The 27709-nt window shown below is 40.0% G+C and overlaps 1 protein-coding gene across 23 annotated transcripts in view; it reads right to left on the reverse strand.

Moving 5' to 3' along the window:
• Positions 1-27709, reverse strand: part of ATF7IP2 (activating transcription factor 7 interacting protein 2) — a 105166-nt gene that overhangs the window by 37942 nt on the left and 39515 nt on the right. For 22 of the 23 annotated variants that reach the window (XR_011384807.1, XR_011384806.1, XM_070065017.1 and 19 more), the window contains 3 exons: positions 26210-26344; positions 22771-22866; positions 16449-16588 (listed from right to left, as the gene is read on the reverse strand). Coding sequence is in view for 21 of the 23 variants with exons in the window: in XM_070065017.1 (XP_069921118.1) it covers positions 16449-16588; positions 22771-22866; positions 26210-26344 (371 nt within the window). In the remaining 2 variants the exon portion in view is untranslated. The remainder of the gene's footprint in view (positions 1-16448; positions 16589-22770; positions 22867-26209; positions 26345-27709) is intronic. The other variant, XM_070065016.1, reaches the window with a different exon arrangement.

Below are 27709 nucleotides of genomic sequence, written 5' to 3' on the forward strand. Positions count from 1 at the left end.
ATAATAAATTTTCTGATCATCAAATGTGGCACATCTTTTTTCTTATTTTTTTAATTCCTCTTAATTTTTACTATTTCTCATTTCCTTTAATTTCTTTGGCAAAATTTGCAGTCCTAGGTTTTACACATGCTTTTGTTTACTCCTATGTATATCATATCCTTTGATATTATAAATGACTTTAAATTTCAAATTTCTTTTTTTTTTTTTTTTTGACAGGCAGAGTGGACAGTGAGAGAGAGAGAGAGAGAGAAAGGTCTTCCTTTGCCATTGGTTCACCCTCCAATGGCCGCCGCGGCCAGCATGCTGCGGCCGGCGCACCGCGCTGATCCGATGGCAGGAGCCAGGAGCCAGGTGCTTTTCCTGGTCTCCCATGGGGTGCAGGGCCCAAACACCTGGGCCATCCTCCACTGCACTCCCTGGCCACAGCAGAGAGCTGGCCTGGAAGAGGGGCAGCCGGGACAGAATCCGGCGCCCCAACCGGGACTAGAACCCGGTGTGCCGGCGCCGCTAGGCGGAGGATTAGCCTAGTGAGCCGAGGCGCCGGCCTAAATTTCAAATTTCAATTGCATGTTGCCTATACATAAACGTACTATAGAAAAATAGTACTTTTTAATACAAACTATATAGAAATACAAAGATATTCTCTATTTACCCACTTATAATTTTTAGGATTCCACATTACTTTATATAGCCACAAATTTCTATTTAGTACTATTTTTATTCTGTCTGAACTTCCTTGAAAATTTCTTGTGGCTCAAATCTTTTGACACATGAGTCTCATAGTTTTTAGTTTAAAAAGATTGCTGGGCCGGCGCCGCGGCTCACTAGGCTAATCCTCCGCCTTGCAGCGCCGGCACACCGGGTTCTAGTCCCGGTCGGGGTGCCGGATTCTGTGCTGGTTGCCCCTCTTCCAGGCCAGCTCTCTGCTGTGGCCCAGAGTGCAGAGGAGGATGGCCCAAGTGCTTGGGCCCTGCACCCCATGGGAGACCAGGAGAAGCACCTGGCTCCTGCCATCGGATCAGCGCGGTACGCCGGCCGCAGCGCACCGGCCGCGGCGGCCATTGGAGGGTGAACCAACGGCAAAGGAAGACCTTTCTCTCTCTCTCTCTGTCACTCTCACTGTCCACTCTGCCTGTCAAAAAAAAAAAAAAAAAAAAAAAAAAAAAGATTGCTGGGGCTGATGCTGTGGGGCAGCGGGTCAAAGCCCCAGAGTGCAGCACCAAGATCCCATATGGGTGCCAGTTCGAGTCCTGGCAGTCCCACTTCAAATCCAGCTCCCTACTCGTGTGCCCGGGAAAGCAGAGAGGATGGCCCAAGTTCTTGGGCCCCTGTACCCATGTGGGAGACCTGGAAGAAGCTCCTGGCTTCAGACTGGCTCAGTTCTGGCCATTGCAGCCATCTGGGGAGTGAGCTAGTGGATGGAAGACCTCTCTTTCAAATAAATAAGTAAATCTTTAAAAAGACTGCTGTCACATGCAAGTAGAGAGCACTAAGGCTAGAAGCATAGTGGGGAAGGATAGCAGGTCCCAAGTCACATTTGAGGAGGCAGAGTAGTTCTAATGCTAGAGACATCATGGTCTACAACAATTAATTATGCAGTTCAAAATAACTAAAGGCTTTCAATGTATAAAATATAGTAATACCTGAAGATACAGAAATGCTAATTAGATTATACACTCAATACATCATCTGCATGGACTCAATTATATATTGGCACTTCAACAATAAGTAAACTGTATGTTAAAATATTTTTTTTTTTGACAGGCAGGAGTGGACAGTGAGAGAGAGAGAGAGACAGAGAGAAAGGTCTTCCTTTTTGCCGTTGGTTCACCCTCCAATGGCTGCCGCGGCCGGCTCGCTGCAACCAGCGCACCGCGCCGATCCGATGGCAGGAGCCAGGTACTTATCCTGGTCTCCCATGGGGTGCAGGGCCCAAGCACTTGGGCCATCCTCCACTGCACTCCCTGGCCACAGCAGAGAGCTGGCCTGGAAGAGGGGCAACCGGGACAGAATCCGGCGCCCCGACCGGGACTAGAACCCGGTGTGCCGGCGCCGCAAGGCGGAGGATTAGCCTAGTGAGCCGCGGCGCCGGCCGCATGTTAAAATATTTTCAAAGTCTTTTTCCCCCAAAAAACTTCTGAAATATATTTTCACTTGGTATTTAATTTTTCTTTTTAAAGACGTATTTATTTGAAAGGAAGAGTTACAGAGAGAGAGGCAAAGACGAAGATCTTTCATCCACTGGTTCACTCCCTAAATGCTGCAACGGCCAGAGCTGGGCCCATCCAAAGCCAGGAGCCAGGAACTTCTTCTGAGTCTTCCATATGGGTACAGAGACTCAAGCACTTGGGCTATCCTCCACTGTTCTCCCAAGTGCACCAGCAGGGAGCTGGATCGGAAGTGGAGCAGCTGGGTCTTGAACTGGCACCCACATAGGATGCCAATGCTGCAGCTTTACCAGCTATGCCACAGTGCCAGCCTCTTGGAATAAAATTTTGAAGGGACAATTTCTTTCAATACTTCAGAGACAGCTCTCCATCTTAATGTTGTAGAGATGTCTTCTGGTTTGCCCAGCTTAGACCAGGAAGTTTGTTGTCATCCTTATTTTTTATCCCTTTCTATGTGATGTCTTCCTTCTCTGGCTGCTTTTTCCTAAGATTTTATTTATTTGAAAGACAGAGTTACGGGGGGGGGGGGGAGGGAGGGAAGGAGGGAGAGAGAGAGGCAGAGCGAGCAAGAGAGAGGTAGAGCGACAGAGCGAGAGCGAGAGAGGGGGAGGGAGGTCTTGCATCGGCTGGTTCACTCCCCAAATGGCCAGAGCTGAGCCTATCCGAAGCCAGGAGCTTCCTCTGGGTCTCCCACGTGGGTACAGGGGCCCAAGCACTTGGCCCACCTTCCACTGCTTTCCCAGCCCACAGCAGAGAGCCGGATCGGAAAATGAGCAGCTGGGACTCAAACCAGCGCCCATATGGGATGCTGGCACTGCAGGCTGAGGTTTTAACCCACTGCACCACAGCACCAGCCCCCATCTCTGGTTGCTTTTTAAGTCTGTTTTCTTCACTACTGACTTTCAGTAATCCAATATGATGATGACTGTGCATGGTTTTATGTTTCTTCGGCTTGGGATTTGTTAAGTTTTTAAATATTTATGGGTTTAAAATTTGAATCACCTATGGAAAAATTTCACACATTGTATCTTCCCCTTAGTAAAAATATTCCAGTGATGAGTATATTAAACTGCCTGATACTGTTCTACAAGTTTCTGGTACTCTGTTGACTTTTATTTCTTTTACATTCTTTTTCCTCTTCATGCTTTAGTTTGAACAATTTATATTCTAATTTCATTTGATTTCAATTTGATTTCTAAAATTGATAATTAACTACTTTTTGCTAATTTTACCCACTTTTTGTCTTTTTCATTTCTATAATTTCAAGTTGCTTTTTATTGTCTTCCATTTCTCTCATGTTCATGTTTTCTTCTATACCATTGAGTGTGTATTGACTGCTCTTTTATGTAGTCTGCTAAGTCCATCAAATATATTATTTCAAGACTATTATTCATACTTCTTGTTAATGGGTAATATTTTTAAAATAAATTTCATAGGTACAGCTTTTTAGAATATAGTGGTTCTTAAATGGGTAATATTTTTTGTGACTCTGCGTGCCTGGAAAGTGTTGATTAGATGTCAGACATTATAAAACTTATCCTGTTGGTTAATGGACATCGTTTCATTTTAAAGTGTTGGTTTTTGTCCATATACTGTTGAATTACTTGGGATTAATTTGATTCCTTTGAGGCTTACTTTTAGCTTTTTTGTGTGGCTCCTTTGCAGTCTTCAGTGCAGGACTAATTTAGCCTTACTAAAGCCATACCCTCTGTGGATGCTACCTGTTGCTCATTATAAGGTCAACTCACTTTAGGCCGTGGGAAAACACAATGTTCCTAGCTCAACTTCTAGTTAATGGGGAAGCAAATTATATGACCTCCAGGAATCATTTGGCCTTTTTTCCAAAGGTTCTTCCATCAGACTCATGTAGTTTCATCCTTTGTAGGAACAGATTTGTATTTAGCCAATGATTCAAGAAGCCCCCTTTGCTCATTTTCAGAATTCCATCTCTGTGCCATTTCTTCTCTTAACGGTGCTGCCTCCACAACTTCTAGCCAATGCAGACTCTCCAGTCTCTCTCAGATATAAACTCAGCACCACCACTAGTCCTACTCTTGTTCCCTTGAAAGGAAAAATGCCTCTAGGCAATAAGCTAGACCAACGGTAGGACACACTTAAGTTGCTTCCTTCTCTGGACATCATAATCCTGAGTTCCACTATTCTTTTTATAGCCTAATTTTCAAGTTGTTCACAACAAAAATCAATTCCTATAGGCTAATTTCACATGGGTAACAGCAGTTTTCTAGATATTCATTTTCATTTTGAGAAGTCAGCTATTTCCCATGTAAATCTTAAAAAATTTACTTCAGTAAATTTTTCATATCAAATCTACCAATGAAATTCTAGGAGAAAAAACTAATATTCACATCTAAATGTTAGTTTTGTCATACCATTCCCTCTGTAGTTTAGATCATCAGATGTGTACTCTGCTTGCCAAGCAGAGAAAAGGATGAACTGTGTCTATTGCAAATGTTTAGAGCTTCAATAATACTTCAAAAGACTGGAAACTGACAGATAAACAAAAGAAACAGATATAGAGGTAATCCAAATACTGAAGTTTTGAAACAAGAGCATTAAAATATGATTAACAGTTTTAAGAATGTAGAGTAAAAGAAATTTATAAAAAGATGTAGAATTCACTAGAAAACTAGAATCTATAATAAAGACATTTAAACAAAATATAGTCAATTTATATAAAGATTCTATTAGGGAAGTAAAAAGATTTATATCAGTTAAAAACTTGGAAAAAAGATAAACACCACAAAATTAAAAAGAGCAAAAGTCTCAGACTCACATAAGATGATCTGAAAATGGCTGACCTGTAAAAATGTGCTTCATTATTTGAAAGACAAATTAAAACCACAATATGATGCTATACACCAGGATGGCTAAAATAAATAACACCAGGTGTGCTGGCAGGAGATGTAGTAACAGAAATCTCATGTACTTGAAAGATAACATGAAACCCTTCTGATAAACTGCTGGATACTTAACCTGCAGATACAGATACCCTAGGACCCAGCAACTCCATAGAAATAGCTATGTATGTATGAGCATATATTCACCAAAAACACATAAAAGAATGTACACAGTAGCTACCATTTGTAATGTCCCAAACCTGCAAAATATCTCAAATGCCCACAAACTCAATAGATTCTGGCATTTTCATAATATGGATAGTATACAGCCGTTAGAATGAACAAACTACTATTGCTAAACGACAGTATGGATTGGTCTCACTACACGTTACAAGTGAACTTTAAAATGTTCATAGAAAATACAGTTGAAAGATGTTGGTGCAAAAAAGTTTTGAATTCCATTCATTTTTCATAATGTATATTTTTCCACCAATGTTTTAAAGGCTCTCATATGCATAGATTTCAAAATTTTTTACAACAAAATTAACTTTTTAATTCTATTTTTAATGAACTTGAGGTCTGTATAATACGAGGGAAAAGCAGCAAGACACAAAAGATTCACGAGTATGATTCTATTTCTATGAAGATGGAGAGCAAGCAATAACAACTTGTGGTATTAGAACACGGGATGGTGGCTGCCTGGGTCAGTAATGGCGGGGGTGGGACTGGTGACTGGGAGAGAGGCATGATGTTCGTTGAATGCCACTGGCATTTCCTGTCTCGGTGATCCATTTACTTTGTGAGAATTCACCAAGGTATGCAAATATTGTTTCTGTGGTTGTCATTTGGTACCATGTCAACTTTTAAAAATAATTTTAAAAATGTGTATGGGGACGCAGTCATTTGGTACAGCAGCTTCATGCCCAATTGAGATGCCCACATCCCTTATCAGAGCAGCTGGATTAAAGATCTGATTTTGCTCCAGATTCCAGCTTGCTGCTCATGTGCAACCTGAGAGGGAGTAAGTGATGGTTCAAGTAGTTGGGTCCCTGCCCTCCATAAAAGAGACCAGACTGAGTTCCTGGCTCTTAGCTTCAGACTGGTCCAGACCCAGCTATTGTGGGAATTTTAGGAGAGACCCAGTGAATGGCAGCTCTCTCTCTAGGCTTCTCAAATTAAAAAAAAAAAAAAAAAAAGCTTTTAAAAAGTTTCCAAAAAAATTTTAAGTTTGTATGAATAAAGCTATTAATGCTTATCATGATAAACACCTATAATCTGTAAACCACAGTTTGTTCCAGTAGCTTATTCATATTCATTTAATGCTATGTAATTTTTTAAAAAAATTTTGTTACTTAAAAATCTCAGTCAGTCAGAGAGGGGTAAACAAAGAGAGATCTACCATCCGCTGATTCACTCCCCAGATGCCTGTAATGGCCAGAGTTGGAGCAGGGCAAAGCTAAGAGCTTCATGTGGGTCTCCCACATGCGTGCAGGGGCTCAAGCAGCTGGGCCATCTTCCAGTGCTTTCTCAGGCACATTAGCAGGGAGCTGGACAGGAAGTGGAATAGCCAAATGGGATGCCAGCACAGCAGACGGCAGCTTTATCTGCTATGCCACAATGCCAGTCCCTGTATGTAACTTTTTTTTTTTTTTTTTGGACAGGCAGAGTGGACAGTGAGAGAGAGAGACAGAGAGAAAGGTCTTCCTTTGCCGTTGGTTCACCCTCCAATGGCCACCGCGGCCGGCGCGCTGCGGCCGGCGCACTGCGCTGATCCGATGGCAGGAGCCAGGAGCCAGGTGCTTCTTCCTGGTCTCCCATGGGGTACAGGGCCCAAGCACCTGGGCCATCCTCCACTGCACTCCCTGACCACAGCAGAGGGCTGGCCTGGAAGAGGGGCAACCGGGACAGAACCCGGCACCCCAACCGGGACTAGAACCTAGTGTGCCGGCGCCGCTAGGCGGAGGATTAGCCTAGTGAGCCGCGGCGCCGGCCCCTGTATGTAACTTTTTAGAAAACTGTTCTAACTGCTACCAGTAACAGCTTTTTATTAATGAATGATATCTAGGAGGAAAACTGATTATTTCCATGGTAGTTTCAATGAGCCTAACATACATTTTATACTATTTTATCTCGGGAAAAATTTTCTGTGTCTAAGATTAGTAATTAATTTGTCCAGGTGGTGTTATCATGCAGTGGTTAAGAATGTGGATCCCAGAGACAGACTGTCTGGATCTAAATCTGCTTCTGCTGTTTACTATGTAATATATTAAAGTCCATGTGATATGTAGAATAGCTTTGATGGAGCCCTCACACTTGAAGAATGTAAAAAGCTTTATTGACTAACTCCTTTTATAAGAAAAAATTAAGCTATCTGTTTGAAGACATGAGAGATGTGGCAGCAGCCAGGACTTGAAGGACAAGATCCCAGAGATGAAGAGGGTATGGAGAGGTGAGCCAGACACTTGCAATTGGTGCTCCTCTTAAAGAATCGGTCCACTTGGCTATGGAGAAATCCTAAAAAGCCAAGCAGAATGTGAATGAAATCACAGTGCAACTGGTCATGGAGATACAAAAACTGGAAATATAAAACCCCAAATAAAGGGGGAACCATAGGACACAGCCCAAGGTTTTAGGCAGAACTCTGAGACGGCTACACCACTGGATTTGGGACAAGAAAGGACTGAGTCTTACAAGGACTGCAGTTCTGCTTCATTCCTGATTGGACTGAAATGCTGTATTATGTATATAATAATTTATCTGAAAACATATGACCTAAAAAACCAACCGTTTATTATCTCAGTTTCTGTGGGCAAATAAGGAGTTTTGTGGGATTCTGGTTCAGCCTCTCGTGACGTTGCAGTCTGGATGTTGGCAGGAGCTGCTGTCACTTGAAAATCTGATCAAGGATAGATGATTTGTTCCCCAAATCACTTATTCACCTAGAAATTGGCAGGATTCTTCACCATGCAGAACTCTGCAGATTCCTGGATGTCCTTGTGACATGGCAATTAACTTCAGAGCAAACAACACAAGCCAGCACGTCAACTTTGATATACTGTCTTTTTTTTTGTTATTTGATTCATTACAAGTGAGACACTAAGTATAGCCCACAATGGAAATTAGGCTCTACTTTTTAAAGGGTTGGGTATCAACAAGGAAGTTGTAGACATTTTTAAAACCCACAGGGTAGGTGCTGTAGCAGAGCAGGTTAAGCTGCTGCCTGAGGTGCCCACATCCCATATCAGGATGCCAATCCAAGCCCCAGCTGCTCTGCTTCCAATCCAGCTTCCTGCTAATTGCTTGGAAAGGTAGTGGATGATGGTCCAGGTACTTAGGTGTCTGCCACCCACATGGGAGCTCCTGGCTTCAGCCTTGTCCAGCCATGGCTCTTGAGAGTATTTGGGGAGTGAACCAGTGCCTCTCTAACTCTGCCTTTCAAATGAAAATAAATCTTAAAAAAAAAAAATAAATAAAAAAAAATAAAAAAATTCACTGCAAGTGCCATGCCTCTCTGCAGCCTTCTAGAGTACATGGTTAATCCAATCTGATGGAACATAGCATCATTCAGAACCTTTACAATTTCCAATACAAACTACCAAGGATTCAAACAAGAAGTTAGCAGGTACACTAACAGGACAAAGCAAAACAGAACTCAAAGTGACCCAGATAGGGGCTGGTATTGTGGCGCAGCAGATTAAGCCACCACTTACAACGCTGGCCATCCCACATCAGAGGGCCTTTTTGAATCCCCGTTTCCCTTCCAACCCAGCTCCTGGCAAATGCGCCTGAGAAATCAGTAGAAGATGGCCAAGTACTTGGGCCCCTGCCATCCATGTGGGAGGCCTAGATGAGTTCCAGGCTCCTGGCTTTGGCCTGACTCAGCCTCAGACACTGACCATTTGGGGAGTGAACTAGTGTATGGAAGGTCTCTGTCTGTCTCTCACTCTGCCTTTCAAATAAATACTTTTTAAAAATATTTATTTGTCTGAAAGAGAGAAGGAAAGAGTTATAGATAGATTTTCTGTCTGCTGGTTCACTCCCCAGATAGCCACAGCAGCTGTAACTGGGCCAGGCTAAAGCCAGGAGCTTCTTCCAGGACTCCCATCTTCCACTGCTTTACCTATGCTAGTAGTATGGAGCTGGATCAGAAGTGGAACAGCTGGGACGTGAACCGGTGTCCATATGACATTCTGGCATTGCAGGTGGCAGCTTTACCTCTTATGCCACAATGCCAGCCCCTCAAATAAATCTTTTTTTTTAAAGTTACTCAGGAGTATCATCAGAAATGGATCAGAAAATAACAGCTACTTAAATGTTTAACACATGGATGGCAAGAAGAATAATTTCACCAGGCAACTTACATCTATAAAAAAAAAATGAAAATCAGATAACTGAAAAAACAAAGAATTTTATACACAAGAATTTAATATGTTTCAGGGTTGGCATTGTGGCATAGTGGGCAAAGCCTCTACCAACAATACTGGCATCCTATGTGGGCACCTGGCTGCTCCTCTTCCAATCCAGCTCTCGACTTATAGCCTGGGAGGGCAGTGGAGGATGGCTCAGTGCTTGGGCTCCTGCTCCCATGCAGTGACCCAGCAGAAGCTCCTGGCTTTGGGTTGGCCCAGCTCCAGCCATTGCGACCATTTGGGGGAATAAACCAGCATTCTCTGTGTCTTTCACTCTAACTCTGCCTCTCAAATAAATTAAAAAAAAAAAAAGTGTTTAACAGCCAGTTGAAGGCAGCTGAAGAGAGAATTAAAGGTTTAACACTGAGTTAGCAGTACAAAGAAAAGCATGCCATTGGAATACCTGAAAGGGAGAAGATAGAGATTGGCACAGAAGTACCATTTGAAGATACACTGATCAAGAATTTTCTAAAACTGACTGAAGACCTCAGACAATAGACCTAAGGGCCGAGCCCCTATAAATTAAAAAAAGAAATACTCATCTTACACACATCTAGCATCTCAGAGTACAGTGATGAAAACCAAAGATGAGGATCTTCAAAATAGCTGAGCTATTGTATTAAAAGAAGCAACAATAAGACTGATGTTGAAAATCTGTAACAGAAATCACAAAAGTCAGAAGACAACATATTGACATTTTGAAACCACTGGAAGAAAATAACTGCCCAGGCTGCTGCCTGAGACAAAAGCATCCCATGTGGGTGCTGTTTCAAGACTGAACTGGATCCTCTTTCAACCCAGCTCCCTGCAAATGCACCTGGGAAAGCAGCACAGGATGGCCCAAGTGTTTGGGCCCCTGCACCCATGTGGGAGATCAGGAAGAAGCTACTGACTCCTGGTCTAGTCCAAGCAGCTGTGGCTATCTGGGGAGTGAATTAGTGGATGGAAGATCCATCTCTCTCTGACTTTCAAATAAATAAATAAATCTTAGAAAAGAACTGCCAGCTTACAATTCTATACTAAAGTTAAAATTTTCATCAAAACTAAAGACAGGAGGCTGGCACTATGGAATAGTGGCTAAAGCCACCGCCTGCAGTGCTGGCATCCCACATGGGCTCCAGTTTGAGTCGCAGCTGCTCTTCTGGTCAGGCTCTCTGCTATGGTCTGGGAAAGCAGAAGATGGCCCAAGTCCTTGGGCCCCTGCAACAGTGTGGGAGACCTGGAGCAAAGCTCCTGGTTCCTGGCCTTGGATTGACCCAGCTCCAGCCATTGCAGCCATTTAGGGAGTGAATGGAAGATCTCTCTCTCTCTCTCCTTCTCTCTCTCTCTACCTCTCCTTCTCTCTCTCTCTCTGCCTCTCTGTAACTCTGCCTTTCAAATAAATAAATAAATAAAGCTTAAAAACAAAAACAAAAACTAAAGATGGGGTAGGCCTTTGGTCTACTGGTCAAGATGCTCACATCCCGTATTAGAGTACCTGGTTCCTATCCAACTCTAGGTTCAAGAACAACTGGAGGCAGCAGTGATGGCTCAACTGATTGTGTTCCTGCCATCCATATGAGAAACTGGACTGATTTCCTAATTCCTGGTTTTGGTCTCGGCCCAGGCCTAGCCATCACAGGCATTTGGGAATTGGACCAGCAGATGAGAGCTCTATGTCTTTCCAAAAAAAAAAAAAAAAAAAAAAGAAGTTGTTCCTGATTAAAACTGACAATTTCCAGAACTTCTCCTGTGTATAACTAAAAAAGAAAAAAATAAAATTCTTCATGCAGAATAAAAATGATCCCAGGTGGAGAGGAGAAATGAAGAGCAGAGGCTGGCGTTGTGGCATAGCAGATTAAGCTGCCGCCTACAGCACCAGTATCCCATATGGGTGCTGGTTTGAGTCCCCACTGCTGCTCCACTTCTGATCAAGCTCCCTGATGATGCTCCTGAGAAAAGCAGTGTATGATGGCCCAGTGACTGGGCCCCTGTAGCCATGTGAGAGACACAGATGAAGCCCGTGGCTTTGGTCCAGCCCAGCACTGGCCATTGTGGCCATCTGGGAAGTGAACCAGTGGATGAAAGACAGCTCTCTCTCTCACTGCCTCTGCCTCTCCACTTTTCAAAGAAGCTAAAAAAGAAAAAAAAAAAAAAAGCAACAGAAAGGGTAAATATGTGGGTAATTCTAAATAAATAATGACTTACATATAATAGCAATAATATCTTGTGGGATTTAAATAAGATTAAAACACATAAAAACACTAAAGTTAGGGAACATATTCCATTTTGCTAAAGTGTTCTGATGTCAAGCATTGTCTACAAAATGTAAAAAGCATACTTCATATGATACATCAACAAAATATTTAAGAGTAGATTCTCTAGAACTAAGAACCCATACCATGATCTTTAGGATAACTTTTAAAGAAATAATTAAAGATGTATAATTAAGGTACAGGAAATAGAAAAAAATTCAAAAGAAGGCTAAAATGAACAGGAATAGATAAAATGAGCAAACACAGACAGAAAGAAAGGACAATAAAGGGGTAATACAAAAAGGGATGAGACTGTCACAGCAGCTGGGTCATTGCTTGGGATACCTGCATTCCACACTGCAGTGCCTGCTGGAGTCCCAGTTCCTTTGCTTCCCATCCAGCTTCCTGCTAATGCACACCCTGAGGCGTAGCAGGTGTTGGCTCAAATACCCACATGGGAGACCTGGATGTTCTGGACTCCTGGCTTGGGCCTGGCCCAGTCCCAGTTACGTGAGCATTTGAGGACTGAACCAGTGGACAGAAGATTTCTGTCTCTGCCTTCAAATAATGTGAAAATAAATAAATTTTATGAGATTACACAAATAGATAACAAATATTAAGACTGGACTTATGAGCCGACAATAACACCAATAAGATTACATTAAAATATAGTTTTTCTGTTTAAAAGACAATCATTTTCAAATTGGATTTAAAAATACATGTTCTACTGAATAATTGTAAAGCTGTTACTCTAGATGTAGCCACCATGAAGGTAAATATATTTAAAATCAACTTCCCCCCAAAATAGCATGTGTGATATTAATTTGTTTTACTCTTTACATTTACCATCTAACCTTGGATCCCTAAGTAACATATTTTGTGTTGCTATTTTTGAGCTTCATTTAAATGAAATAATATTTTTTTTAAAATCTGTTTTACAGTAATGCTTTTGTGGGAGTAACAGACTACTGTATGTGAATATGGTTCCTTCATTAATGTATGGAATCCGCTGTATGGATTTACTGCAATTTTTCTTTCAACTGTGGATGGACATATTTTCTATATCATAATCTTTAGGACAGCTGGTTTCTGTTATGGAAAAAGCTGCTAATAAACTTTCCTTTCCATATATACTATTGTACATGTGTAAAAAGATAAAACTGCTATATGGAAGGATATTTAGATCTTCATTATTTCTAGATAATGTCCACTATTCCCTACAACACTATACTAATTTACTCACCCAAAAGCAAAATATTAAATAAGAACAATTCATTCTTTTTACTTCACAACCTCATTAACACCTGGTATTGTTAAATTTTCAAACGTCTTATTTTGTTATCCTAACTATTTTCTCACCGTGGTTTTAGTTTGCATTTTACTTATTTTAAAGAAGATAAACACCTTCTCTTGTTTATTGGTCATTTGGAATTCCTCTTTTGTGAATGTGCTCCTACCAGCCTTTTGCCCATTTCTCTTTTGTATTATCTGGCTTTTACTCAATGCTTTGTTGAAATTCTTAATATAAAACATATATATGTATTATACATATATATATACACCCACACACATATTCTGAGTACAAGTCCTCCACAGGTTATATGTGCTCTGAATATCTTCTCACACATGATGGCTTGTCTTTTCACTATCTTTATAGTGCTTTTTAAGAAAAGAAATTTCTAGCTGTAATGCAGCAAAGTTTTTTCTTTTAGGGCATTTGTGTCTTCAGTAATATTTCCTGGGGGCCGGGTGTTTGGTGCAGTGGTTAAGCAGCTGTTTGGGACACCTATGTCCCCTTATCAGAATACCTGGGTTCAAGTTTTGTCTGTACTTCCAATTCTAGCTTCCTGCAAACGTGCACCCTGGGAGGCAGCTCAAGTAGTTGGGTCTGTGCCACACATGTGGGAAACCTGGACCGTGCTCCTGGCTTTGGCCTGATCTAGCCCCAGCTTTTGTGAGCAGTTAGGGAGTGAACCTGCACATGGAAGCTCTGCTTCTATGCCTTTCAAATAAATATATATTTTTTTTAAAAAAAGAGAACTCTTTCCTTATCCAAGTTCATGAAGACATTCTAATATTCTAGGAGCTTTATAGTTTTCCTTTAGATAGTTCCTCAATCCACAGATTAATATTTTTGTATGGCCAGATAGAGAGGGTCCAATTTCATATCTTCCCCAACATGAATAGCAAATTGAGACAATCTTTTACTGAAAATCAATTATTTCCCCAAAGATCTGCCATAGTCCCCATCATATATTACACGTGCATATATGCATGAGATCCTAGACTCTATTACACCAATCTACTTGTCTAACACCTGCCAACATTATGCTGCTTTAATTATTATAGCTTTGTGATGTCCTGATCTGTCATCTGATGGCAAATTCCTTGAACTGCACGCTGTTGCTCTACTTCACAAGTATGCTGGCATCTTGACTTGGTGCATTCACAAATGCATTTTCAAATCCAGACAGCTTATTTATTACATAAAATTATAAACTAGAATACTGACTGAAATTCTACTCTATAAAACTGAAGTGGAAACATTTTATAATACTGCTTTGTCCAAAAAGTAAATGTCTCCCTTTAATTCTCCTTTATTATTTATCAATAATATTTTATAATCTCCTTTAGTTATCACGTATCTCATTAAATGTATTCTAGGTATTTACATGTTTTGATGTTATAATGATATTGTAATTTTTAAAAAAATTATTTTACTTGTTTATATATAGTATATAGGAGGTATACAATTGATTTCTTATATCTGAGTTCAACAATCTTGTTATTTTTTATTAATTCTATTAATTTATCTATAGTTCCTTTGGATTTCCTATATACCACTTCAAACATCAATGCTCTTTCTTTACTAATTCTTTGCATTTTTCTTTAATTTCCAAGTTCTTGCATTCTTAAATTAGCTAGTACATCCAACATGTTATATAACGTGGTGACAGCAAGCATCTTTCGGCTGTTTTGAATCTCAAAGGGAACAGCTCTCATGTTCTACCATCAGATTAGCTTTACAATATTTATAGATAGTTAATCAGATTAAGGAAGTTGCCTCCTTTCCAAGTTTGCCAAGAATCTGTTTTAATCATAAGTTGGTATTTTACCAAATCTTGCACCTGTTGTGAGTTGATACTAATTTTTCTCCTGGAAAAATTACATCAATTGATTTTTGTCGTTAAACCAGTGTTGAAGCACTCCTAAAACCAACTCAACTTTCACAGATTGTTGGGCTTGGGTTACTAGTATCTTGTTTAGAATATCTGCCTCTATTTCATGGGTTAAGTGGTCTGTATTTTCCATTTCTGCAAAATTTTTCAATTGACTTTAGTATCAGGGTAAATGAACCAAAGAATGTTCCTTCTTTTTCTATTCTTAGGAAATATTTTGTTTAGAGCTAGTATTATTTCTTCCTTAAATGTTTTGTAAAACTCACCATCAAAGCCATCAGGGCCAAGTTACACCATTTGTTACACCCATTCGCACACTCACCATGCGCTGAGAGCACTCCCTGAAACAGTTGCAAAAATGGCACGTTCTTCTTTCAGTACAGAAAATAAAGTGGATTTGTTTATACTGTAAATGCAAGCCTCTATTAAATTGGACATGTTTGTCCATAAGGTTGCTATTTTAATGGTTTCTTTAACATTTCACTTCTGTCATAACTGCTTTTCTTTTCTGTCACTCTGTGAGTTCTAGTACATGCATCAACAAGGGGTAACAACGAAGACTTACTGAAATGTGACTGTTACCTTCAACAACCAAATGCCTTCTTTTAAGCAGCTTCTTGGCTCAAAGCTAAAGTACAGGCCTCAATATCATGGAATTATTAGGGTATCTCCTAAAGAGGCAAAATTGCATGCTAACCCTCCAAATACCAAGAATTTACTGTAAATGGGGGTAAGTAATGCTTCACCTTTCTTTTACAGCATCCTTGTGTATGAAATAGTTATTTGGAGGAAAGGTGTTGCTCTTCAAACAGCAGGATCATTTATCATTTAATCTCTACTTTTTGGTTATGTATTTGCATCATTTTAAAATCCAAGTTATAATTTAATATATAAAAGTAAAACTCTATATAGAGCATTTCAAGGAATGAATGTGAAGAATAAATATTATAAAGCTCTAAAACTGTTAATAATAACCAGTGATGAGAAAAAAATTCATTAATATTGTTCCTCCATACACCCAGAAAACAATCGAGGCCAGAATCACCAATCATGTTTCTGTGTTAAAATAAACTTACTCTTCCTTACCAGCCCCAACCTTAAGACTAAATTACAGACTGAGTCATAAAGCAGTTGAGACATATGGACAAACTGATATGTTCACCTAAATTCAAAGTTACTATAATACTACTTTCAACAGGCAAGGAACTAACTTTAGGTATTTTTTGCCCCTAGTCTTTCCTACTCTTCTGTGTAATTTCTTTAAAACTACTATTTTATAGGACCTTGATTGTTTTTTTTCCTGAGTAGAATCAGAAACCTCTGGAGTGATCCACTGGGTCACTCCAATCACTATGACAATGATGGGAAACATCACAATAAAAAACTTTATCACATAACCAATTCGAAATGTAGTACTGTTGAAACAACAGCGATAAAAGCTTTGGGGAACCAATTCTATTTCTTCCTAAATGGATTTAAAAAAAAAAAGTTTATCTGAATGTGAAGCTTTTAATTGATGGATGCTGAATTAAGAAATGGGTATATATTTACAAGCACATACTTAGATAAATAAGTTTATGCATTTTGCAGAAATGCTTACCTATCAGAAACGAACTCAACATGATCTGGTGACAAATTTATCTTTTCACTTGCTTCAGAGTTCACAGAAGTCATTCTTTCACATAGACTTTTAACTGACTCGCAATTCATACCCAAATTCATGGTCTCTAAATTTGTAACCTGTTAAATGGGCAAAAAGTAAAAATGTTAAATGAGGAAAAAGTGGTTGAGAGGAGGGTAAAATTAATGATAAAAATTTTACTTGGAAAATATTCTCAAAATATTTCTACATACAGTGAAACAGACAGTAAATTGTACAGATTTCAATGACTGATGACCGTAAGTGATCTCTCTTTCAAAAGGAATTTTAAAAATTCCAAAGAAATAAAAATGATGATACATATAATTTCCTAGTTTGGATAGAAAGAAGAAAAAACAAACATCTAGGTACTTAGACATTTCATTTTTATTAGACTAAGTTTTGAGAGGTAATAAACCCTCAGACTTTAACAAGAAAATTTTTTACTTTTTGTTATAATTCTCATAACAAATAGAAACCAGATTGCCAAATAACTCTCCCAGTTGGTGTGTCTGTTTAAAACTCAGAGTGAAACATTTAGTTGACACTTTGGTTGAGAACTTGCAGCATTTAAAATATCTGTATATTAACCAGTCTAAAAGGACCAATGGATTGCCCAATTGATGGACTTTCCTAAGGGACAACATGAATAAAAATGTAGACATAAAAAGAATTCTGAAATATTAAGAAGATTTTATATGTAGAAACAGCTTTAAATAATATTGGAAAGCAACAGCAAAAATATTTGATATCCTTTCAGTTCCAGGACAAAGTGGCAGAGACCCCCTCTTCTCTGCTTTTCCCAATCACTGCCACATTTACAACCTTGGAAATAATTCAACCAATAGCCATGAAACAACCGTGAAAAGTGTGAGGGACAAAGACAGTCTGGCTGGGAATCTTACAAGGGAAGATCAACACCACATTGAGTGTACAGAGTGTTCTTTTTTCTTACATCCTGTACCAGGTGCCAAGGAAGCCAAGGACCTATCTCTCACCCTAAACCTACAGTAGTAGTGGCTAATCCACTTCACCAAAGTAGTGTCAGCTCAGTCCCCACTTGATATCTGGGGCAGCAACAGGCTAATCAGCTGTAGCAGAGTGTTCACAGAGACCAACTAGGAACCAATCTCCAGAACTCCACACCAACAATAGCAGTGGTCCAATCCACTGCAACAGCAGTATGGCCATTACCATGCGGGTCAGTGGTAGGGCATGTTCCACACCTGGGACAGCAGTAGGCCCAATCCACTGCAGTGGCAGTTTCCTTGACTCATACCCCACAACACTGGGGATGGAGGTGACATCTGCAAGGACTAAATGGGAGACCTAGTACAGCCAGAAGAGTGACACTAATTAAGATAGCACTGCAAGAACTTTGAAAAGTTCCAAACTGTCTTTAGAACTACAGTTCACAAGAGGAAACCAGGGCCTAAGTGCTGTATCTAAAACTAGCCTGAGAGAGGTATATGTCCAATCTCTTCCAAGCACCTCTGTATGGCTGAATACTGTGACCATTTGATCCTTCCAAGGCACAAGCAAGAGGTTGGTCAGCTGCACCCTTGGCTTTGTCTTCAGAGCATGCTTTTCTGACAATGAGCCTTCTAATTTTAGAATCTTTTGCAATCTGGATAGGCTGAGAATTTCCCAGACCAAGCCCTGACTCCTTTTTGCTCAACAGTTTCTCCTTCAACCTTTTTCTTTCCCCTCACATTTTACTTTCAGAAACAAGAAGAAAGTATTCAAATCTTCCCTCAACACCTTGCTCAGAATCAAGTTCACTGCTTCCAAGCTTCCTACATAACTGAAGGGCTCCATTCAGCTAAGTTTCCTGGTACTATATAAGAGGAATCCCCTTTCCTCCAATACTCAGTAATGGTCTCATTTCTTTTTAAGTCCTCCTCAACAGTGCTTTTAATGTCCATATTTCTACCAATAGTCTGTTTATGAAGATTTAAGTATTCTCTAAGATTACATAAGTTTTCTCTACTGTGCTCCTAATTTCCTCCCGAGCCCTCACAAGCAGTCTTTATCATCCACATTTCTAACAGAGTTTCTTCAAGACAATATAAGCTCTTTAAACATCATGTTCTGCAAAATTCTTCCAGCCTCTACCCATTACGCAATTCCAAAAGCCATTTCCACAGGAACATCCTATACTTCCTGGCACCAAATTCTGTATTAAATTTCTTGAACTACTTTAACAAATTATTATAAAATGAAGAGCTCAAAACAGCAAGAGTTTATTCTAACATGGTTGTGGCGGCTAGAGTTGGAAATAGGTCTCACTGAGCGGAAATCCAAAGTGCGGACACTCCTTCTGGAGGCTTTCTTCTAGCTGTACAAGGCTGCCGGTGTTCCTTGACCTCTTCCTCATCTCCAGTGCGTGACATTCTAAGCTCTGCCTCCACTGTCCCATCTCGGCCTTTGACCTTTTTCTTCTTTGTAAGGACCCTTGTGATTACTCTAGGATAATTCTGGATAATCCCCCAAATGAAAGCATTTAATAATTTAATCACACCTCCAGAGCCCCTTTCATCATGTAAAGTACATATCCACAGATTCTGGAGGTTATCTCATAGGTATCTTGTGGAAGCCATTATTCACTCAACCACAACTACAGAAGGTCTAAACAATACTATCAAACTTGGTATAATTAATGCAAAAGTAACATTTACACAACATTGTACTAAGAGCCAGCATGAGCAATAGCAAGTTAACCTGCTGCCTGAGATCCCTGAATCCCACATGAACTGGAGTCCTGGCTGTTCCTCTTCCAATCTAGCTCCCTGCTAATATGTCTGGGAAAGCAGTGGTAGATGTCCCAAGTCCCTGGACCTTTGCCATCCAAGTGGGAGACCAGATGGAGTTCCAGGCTTCTGGCTTCAACTTGGCCCAGTCCTGGCCACTGCCCCATTTGGGGAGTAAACCAGCAGATGCAAGATGGATGGATCTCTATAAAGCTGCCTTTAAAATAAATAAATCTTAAAAAAAAGAACATGTACCCAACATTCTGTACGTGAAATATCCAAAGTAAATTTATATGCTGGCCTATAAAATAAATGTCAACAACTCTTAAAGTGCTACACAGGATATTCTACAATAAAATGAATTATAAATTAATAGAAATAACATACATACAAAAGGAGTCAGCACAGTGGCACAGTAAGGCCCTGGCCTGCAGCACTGGCATCCCATATGGGCGTCGGTTTGAGTCCTGGTTGTTCCACTTTCAATCCAGCTCCCTGCTAATTCGCCCGGGAAAGCAGTGGAGGATAGCCCAAGTCCTCCGGCCCCTGTACCCACTTGGGAGACCCAGAAGAAGCTCCTGGCTCCTCCCTTCGGATCAGCTCAGCTCTGGCCATTCCGGCCATTTGGGGAGTGAACCAGTGGAAGGAAGAAGACCTCTCTCTGTCTTGACCTCTCTCTGTCTTTCAAATAAACAGAATAAATCTTTTTTTAAAAAATATACACAGAAAAGTTCCAAACACTTGGAAATTAATCATACAAACTTCCAAACAACCCACTCCACAAGGGAAACTAGAAATTATTTTGAGCCTGATGGAAAACAAAAATAATATCGAAGACTATACTAAAATCTCTGCACTATGAAATGCATAACCTAAGCATAACAGAAAGCAAATGCTTACAAGGTGCTTAGAAAAATTGGTACGTAGATAGAAATTTAGCTTTAAATGTTTTCTAGTAGAAGAAAAGGTTAAAAACTGCTTTTACTTTGGAAGAAGCTAGAAACAAAAGAATAAACTGTATCCAAAGAATTTAAAAGAGTTAGAAATCAATGTAAAGGAGATAGAGAACAGCTTTAAAAACATCAAGACTGATCAAGGAAAAAAAGAAACATAGATTCACCACACCAGAAATGAAGTAGACTATATCACAACAGTTCTACAGCCATTAAAAGGAAAATGGAGTTTTAGAAATAACTGTATGTCAACAAATTATACAATTTAGATGAAACAGACTGTGCAAAGTAAACTTACAAAACTGAGACAAAATGAAAAAGAATTAAAATTTTAGGCAGAAATCTTAAAGCTGCTCACCTCGCGAGTTTTCAGAGGTGGGTTCTCAAACCTTTGAGAAATAATAAAAATCTTAGACAAACTCTAAGAAAACAGAGGAAGTGTTTCCCAATTCATTTATTGGGGCTAACATGAATCTGAAGTCAAATCCTAATAAAGACATTATAAGAAAAAAATTCACCAAATATGCACAGGAAATATTTAAAGTTTACATAAAAGTCTACTTGTAACACATACTATATCACTGTAATGTATATGTAATGTTTTAAAAGTACATATTTCCAGAGAAAGAGGAACACTTAAACACTGTTGGTGGGAATGTAAGTTAATGTGGCCACTGTGGAAAATAGTATGGAGAGTTCTTTAAAAACTAGAAATAGATCTGCCATATGATCCAGCAATCCCACTACTGGGTATATACCCAAAAGACATGAACATGTTGTATCAAAGATAAACTTACACTCCCATGTTTACTGCTCACAATAGCCAAAATTTCTAATCAACCCAGGTGTCTATCATCAGATGAATAAAGAATACGCAGTATATAGAGAGCATGGAAATTATCCAGCTATTTAAAAGAATGAAATTCTACCATTTTCAGCAAAGTCGACATAACCGCAGAACATCATGCTGAGAAAAATAAGCCATACACAGAAAAACAAATACTGTGTGTTCTCCCTTATATGGGAGAGCTAAAATTAAAAAAAAAAAAAAAAAAAAAAAAGAAATGAAATGCCTGTATCAGTACTAACACAGTTTTGTAAACTGTTTTATACCTTTGTCAAGCCAAGGTTTAAGAGCATTATACCATTGATCTATGATTACCTTCAAGTTTACTGTATATGGATAAATTGGTCATATTTCTGTTCAATTATTGTTTATAGCCATTGTCTAATTCCCACTAAACTAGGGGTTTTTGGTTTTTTACATGTTAAACTATTTAGTGAAGCATTAAGCCTTTTTACTGTAATATAAATCAAAATATATTATCTCAAAAACTAAAAAAAGGGAGAGGGAGGGATGCTGGAGGGTAGGAAGAAGGAGGAAGGGACTATCATTACATTCTTAGACTTGTATCTATGAGGGGCTGGCTCTGTAGCATAGAAGGTTAAGCCTCTGCCTGTGGCAGTAGCATCCCATATGGATGCCAGTTCATATTATGGCTGCTCCTCTTCTGATTCAGCTCCCTGCTGATGGCCTGGGAAAGCAGTCGAAGAGGGCCCAAGTGCTTGAGCCTCTGCACCGATGTGAGAGACCCTGAAGAAGCTCCTGGCTCCTGGCTTCGGATCAGCCCAGCTACAGCCGTTGTGGCCATTTGGGGAGTGAACCAGTGGAAGGAGGATGTTTGTCTCTAATTCTGCCTCTCAGATATATAAATAAAATATTCTTAAAAAATTCTATCTATGAGCTATATTGAATGTTTAAAGCTAATTAAAAATTAAAATTGAAAAATGCGTAATAAAAATTAAGCTGAAAAAGTACACATTTCCAAGTGTATTTTGACATAAAATGTCACCATTTTCAATGTACCAATATAAATTGGCTTAGAAGAATGCATAGATTGACAGATAAATGACAAAAGTATAGTCAAATAGTAAAAAAAATAGAATCTAGGAATGTGTCTTTTTTTTTTTTATTTGACAGGTAGAGTCACAGAGAGTGAGACAGACAGAGAGAAAGATCTTCCTTCCGTTGGTTCACTCCCCTAATGGCCACTACGGCCGGTGCTGTGCTGATCCGAAGCCAGGAGCCAGGTGCTTCCTCCTGGTCTCCCACGCGGGTGCAGGGGCCCAAGCACTTGGGCCACCCTCCACTGCTCTCCCAGGCCACAGCAGAGAGCTAGAAGAGGAGCAACCAGGACTAGAACCCAGTGCTCATATGGGATGCCAGCACCGCAGGTAGAGGATTAACCAAGTGAGCCATGGCGCTGGCCCATGAATGTGTCTTGACTGTAAAATTTCTTCCAAGTTTGCTGTATATGTTGAATACATTTCATTATAAAATGATGGGGTAGGGAAGTAGTTTAGATAATCGCCAATTCCTCTGTACTGCCTAAAAAGAAATAAATTGTTTAGCACCTAAGGGTATATCCTCCAGAGATACAATCATGGAAACATTCTAAATATAAACTTGTTACCCTTTAAGCCTTCTGTCCTGCTTGGAAATATATTTATTTCTGATAACACAACTACTAATAATGTAAATCAATTAGGTTATTAAAACTCCTGTGTTTATATACCAACCTTATAGGCTGTATTAGTAGACACATTTGGTTCTATACGAATACTCTGAGATGATAATACTGCTTTAATACGTCTCTGAAGTTTTGCTATTTTTGCCTAGAAGAAAAAGACAAAAACAAATACTAAACAGAATACTAAATATCTTATAGAAGGAGAAGTTATTTGCCAGGGTAGTTTTGTGAAACTTAGGCATTCACCTAAATAAATGAGAAATTCTTAGACAACTGTCTCTGTGTATCCATGGGGATTGACTCCAGTGATGTTCAAAGCTCTTATGTAAAGCGGTATCATATTTGCAGAGAACCTACACATATTCTCCTGTAGACTTCAATCTCTAGATTACATTTAGTCCCTAAACAAAGTAAATGCTGTATAAAGATTCACAGGGAATAATGACAAGAAAACGTCTGTACATATTCAATAAATACAATTTCTTCCTGAGTATTTCTGATCTGTGGTTAACTGAATCCACAGATACAAGAATTCAACAATATAGAAGGTTGACTATATAAGCAAAAACATTCAAATTACATTCTATGCTGGTGTAATGATCAAGAATGGAAAAATAAGAACATCAAACTTTTAACTGGTGTGCAAGAGAACAAACAATGGTAAAAATACCAATAAGCAGGTAACCTCAGAAGAATAAAACAAGACAAAAAGATTCCAAGATAGTTTGAAACGGGTTGTATAAGCTCTAACAAAAGATATATTAGGGGCCGGTGCTGTGGCAAAGTGGGTTAATAGGCTAATCCTCCTCCTGCGGCACCGGCACCCCGGTCGGGGCGCCGGATTCTGTCTTGGTTGCTCCTCTTCCAGTCCAGCTCTCTGCTGTGGCCCGGGAGTACAGTGCAGGATGGCCCAAGTCCTTGGGCCCTGCACCCACATGAGAGACCAGGAGAAGCACCTGGCTCCTGGCTTCGGAACAGCGCAGTGCACTGGCTGCAGTGGCCATTGGAGGGTGAACCAACGGCAAAAGGAAGACCTTTCTCTCTGTCTCTCTCTCTCACTGTCCATTCTACCTGTAAAAAAAAAAAAAAAAAAGCCCTAGCCTGTAGCACCAGCATCCCATATGGGCACTGGTTTGAGTTCCAGCCGTTGTTCTTCCAATCCAGCTTCCTGCTAATGCACCTGGGAAAGCAGCAGAGGATAGCCCAAGTCCTTGGGCCCCTGAACTGATGTGGGAGTCTTGGAAGAAAATGCCTGACTCCTGGCTTCAGTTCGGCTCAGCTCCAGCCGTTGCGGCCATTTCGGGAGTGAACCAGGAGATGGAAGACCTTTTTCTTTGCTCTCCCTTTCTCTGTAACTCTGTTTTTCAAGTAAATAAATCTTAAAAAATAAAAGATATATTAACAATGAAAAGAAATGGCCTAATCAATAAACCTATCAATTCACGTAGAATGCCTAGTAGTTCTAAGAGCATTTCTCTTCTTCTTCATACTATTTGTTGAACTCTTGACTTAATCATATGTGTATAAAATCAACTGAAAGTAGATCTCAGTAAAAAATAAGAGTGGGAATAAGAGAGGGAGGAGGAGTTCTTAACTGTAAAGCAGTCTAGTTCTGCATACATTCCTACAGACCTACTCATAAGGTTACAATTTAAAAACTTGCCATGGCCATGTCCACATACCTATGGGGTCTATGGTCACAAAAGGCTTCCATAGCCCTGGCAGCCCATGGCAAGAGCTCATAAATAAGAAACATAAATAAGACGTCATAAATAAGAGTGTTAATTGTTAAAGGAACAACAGAAGTCACTGTGCACTTACTCCCCATGTAGGACCTCCGTCCTTAATGAGTTCTACTATGAGAATCGACTGCAAATCTTGTTCTCAAACTGTACTCTGTATGTTTGTGTATGTGCATGGGTGCAAACTGTTGAAATCTATGCTTAACATGGAGTTGGTCCTCTGTATATAAAATCAAGCTAAAAATAAACCATAGTGAAGAAGGAGATGGGAGAGGGAGAGGGAGTTGGGATGGGAGGGTGGGTATGGGGAAAAGAACCACTATATTCCTAAAGTTGTATCCATGAAAAAATCCATTCATTAAATAAAAACTTTAAAAAAAACTTGCCATGGGTCCCCAAATCCCATTAAGATCGGTGGTAAAAATACCATCTTAAGTGTTAAAGTGATGTTAATAGATAGGATTGTTAAAGTGATCATATAAATAGGATCAAGTGCCTAGTAATAATAAAAGAATTAATAAGGAGAGAATGTTCCAACATGGGAAGCAGTCCATATAGCAGAATCATAGAACAATAAGGTTTTTTTTTTTTTTCCAGGCAGAGTGGACAGTGAGAAAGAAAGACAGAAAGGTCTTCCTTTGCTGTTGGTTCACCCTCCAATGGTCACCGCATGGCGCTGATCCGAAGCCAGGAGCCAGGTGCTTCTCCTGGTCTCCCATGGGGTGCAGGGCCCAAGCATCCTCCACTGCACTTCCGGGCCACAGCAGAGAGCTGGACAGGAAGAGGGGCAACCGGGACAGAATCCGGCGCCCCGACCGGGACTAGAACCCGGTGTGCCAGCGCTGATAGGCGGAGGATTAGCCTATTGAGCCACGGAGCCGGCCAACAATGACTTTCTTTAAATAGCACTCTGTCCTCAGAATTAACCCTTAAGGTATTCTGGTCTGGCTGAAAAGCCAATGAAAGCATTTCAGGCATGGAAAAGCCAAGACACTGTGGCAAAAAAAAAATCCTAGATGAAGGCTCTCTGTGAGACCCTTGTAGAAAGAAGTGGCTATCAAAGAAGGATGTACTTTTCTCTAAAGGGGGAAGAGAACTTTCACTTTGCTTATAGCCTTGTCCAAATACTGACAGACTGTGGATTTAAAAGGCTTCCATAGCCTTGGCAGCCCATGTAAGAGCCTCAGGTGATCACTGAGGTCATATATAAGAGTGTTAATTGTTAAATTAACAACAGGAGTCATACTGTGCACTTACATTCCATGCAGGACTTCTGTCCTCAATGAGTTATGAGAATTAACTGTAAAACTTGTTCTCAGTCTGTGTCTATTAGTTACAGAGTTGGCTGTCCATGTATAAAGTTAATTGAAAATGAATCTTAACAGAGAATGGGACTGGGAATGGAGAGGGAGAGGGAGGAGGAGTTAGGGTGGGAGTGGGGGTAGGAGTGGGAGGGTGGGTATGACTGGAAAAATCACTATATTCCTAAAAGTGACTTTTGAAGTTTGTATTCATTAAATAAGAGGTTTTTTAGGGAAAAAAATAAAGAAAGATGAAAAAAAAAAAAGAGCACTTCTCAAGGGCCGGTGTTGCTGAAATGCAATACAATTCAACTCTGTGATGCAGTCTTACATTAATCACGTGGCTAGACATCAGATTTGGGTTGTCCATTATTGTTTTCCTCTCCCAGTAAGATATCATCCAATTCTACTTTTTAAAAGGACTCAAATGAAGTTAGAAACTTACAAAGAGCTCATTAGCTACTGCTTCATGTTTGTTCTTGCACTGCATCTTCTCAATGCGTTCATTCAATTCTTTCAGTTTGTTATCAAATTGTTTGAAATTTGTATTACAGATTTCCTGTTGAATCAAATGTTTGACCTAGAGTTTGAAGATAAAAAACAAGACATCTGAGGTTTCAATTTTTAAAGTTTAATTTTCTACATTTAAAAAAATTGCTTTGCTATTTTCTTGGATTTACTGTACTAATACTTTTATTTATACATTTGTATACTAATATTTTTAATACTATACTAATAATTTTTGCAGCACTTGAATATCAAACTCACCCAATGTTTAAATATACAGATGTGTTCCATAAAAAGGAACTCTATTTATCTGAAAACCAGAGACTGATGAGAATAGTTGGTCTATAGCAGACATGGAACAAATTACACAAGTTTGAAACCTGACCCTGACATTAAAAAGCTACATGGCTTTTAGGAAGTCACAGCAGCTCTGGACTTCATTTTTCCTGTCTACAAATTGGTAGATACAATAAATGCTTACTGAATGAGTGATTATCAAAGGATTTATAAGAACATAATAAAGGGCCGGCGCTGTGGCTCACTAGGCTAATCCTCCGCCTAGCGGTGCCGGCACACCGGGTTCTAGTCCCGGTCGGGGCGCCGGATTCTGTCCCGGTTGCCCCTCTTCCAGGCCAGCCCTCTGCTGTGGCCAGGGAGTGCAGTGGAGGATGGCCCAGGTGCTTGGGCCCTGCACCCCATGGGGAGACCAGGAAAAGCACCTGGCTCCTGGCTCCTGCCATCGGATCAGCGCGGTGCGCCGGCCGCAGCGCGCCGGCCGCGGCGGCCATTGGAGGGTGAACCAACGGCAAAAGGAAGACCTTTCTCTCTGTCTCTCTCTCTCTCTCACTATCCACTCTGCCTGTCAAAAAAAAAAAAAAAAAAAAAAAAAAAAAAAAAAAAAGAACATAATAAAGTAATAGGTAACAGTTCCATAAAATGGAAAACAGTAAATTGATATGAGGGAAATATACATGTAAAATGATCACCATTACAAATATACCAATTTTTTTTTAAAGGGGGTAGCTTTTTTATGTTAAAATTCAAAGTAGTCAGGGACAATACATGCCATTCTGACAGATTCTAGTAAATATCAAATGAAAAATTAATGCATTTCATTATCTGTTTTTCAAAGATTAGACTGGCTGGGTCCTGCACTGTGATGTACAGAGCTAAGCTGCAACCCAGGATGCAGGCATCCCATATGAGTAGCTGGTTCAAGTCCCTACCAGTGAGTCCCAGCTGCTCCACTTCCAATCAAGTTCCCTGCTAATGTGCCTGGGAAAGCAGCAGAAGATGGTCCAAGTCCTGTGGTCCCCGTCACTCCTGTGGAAGACCAGGATGGTGTTCCAGACCCTGGCCATCGCAGCCATTTTAGTGAACCAGCAGATGAAAGACCTCCCTCTCCACCTCACCCTCTACCCCACTTTCTCCGTCATTC

Source organism: Oryctolagus cuniculus, chromosome 19 (assembly GCF_964237555.1).
Source record: "Oryctolagus cuniculus chromosome 19, mOryCun1.1, whole genome shotgun sequence".
NCBI lineage: Eukaryota > Metazoa > Chordata > Mammalia > Lagomorpha > Leporidae > Oryctolagus > Oryctolagus cuniculus.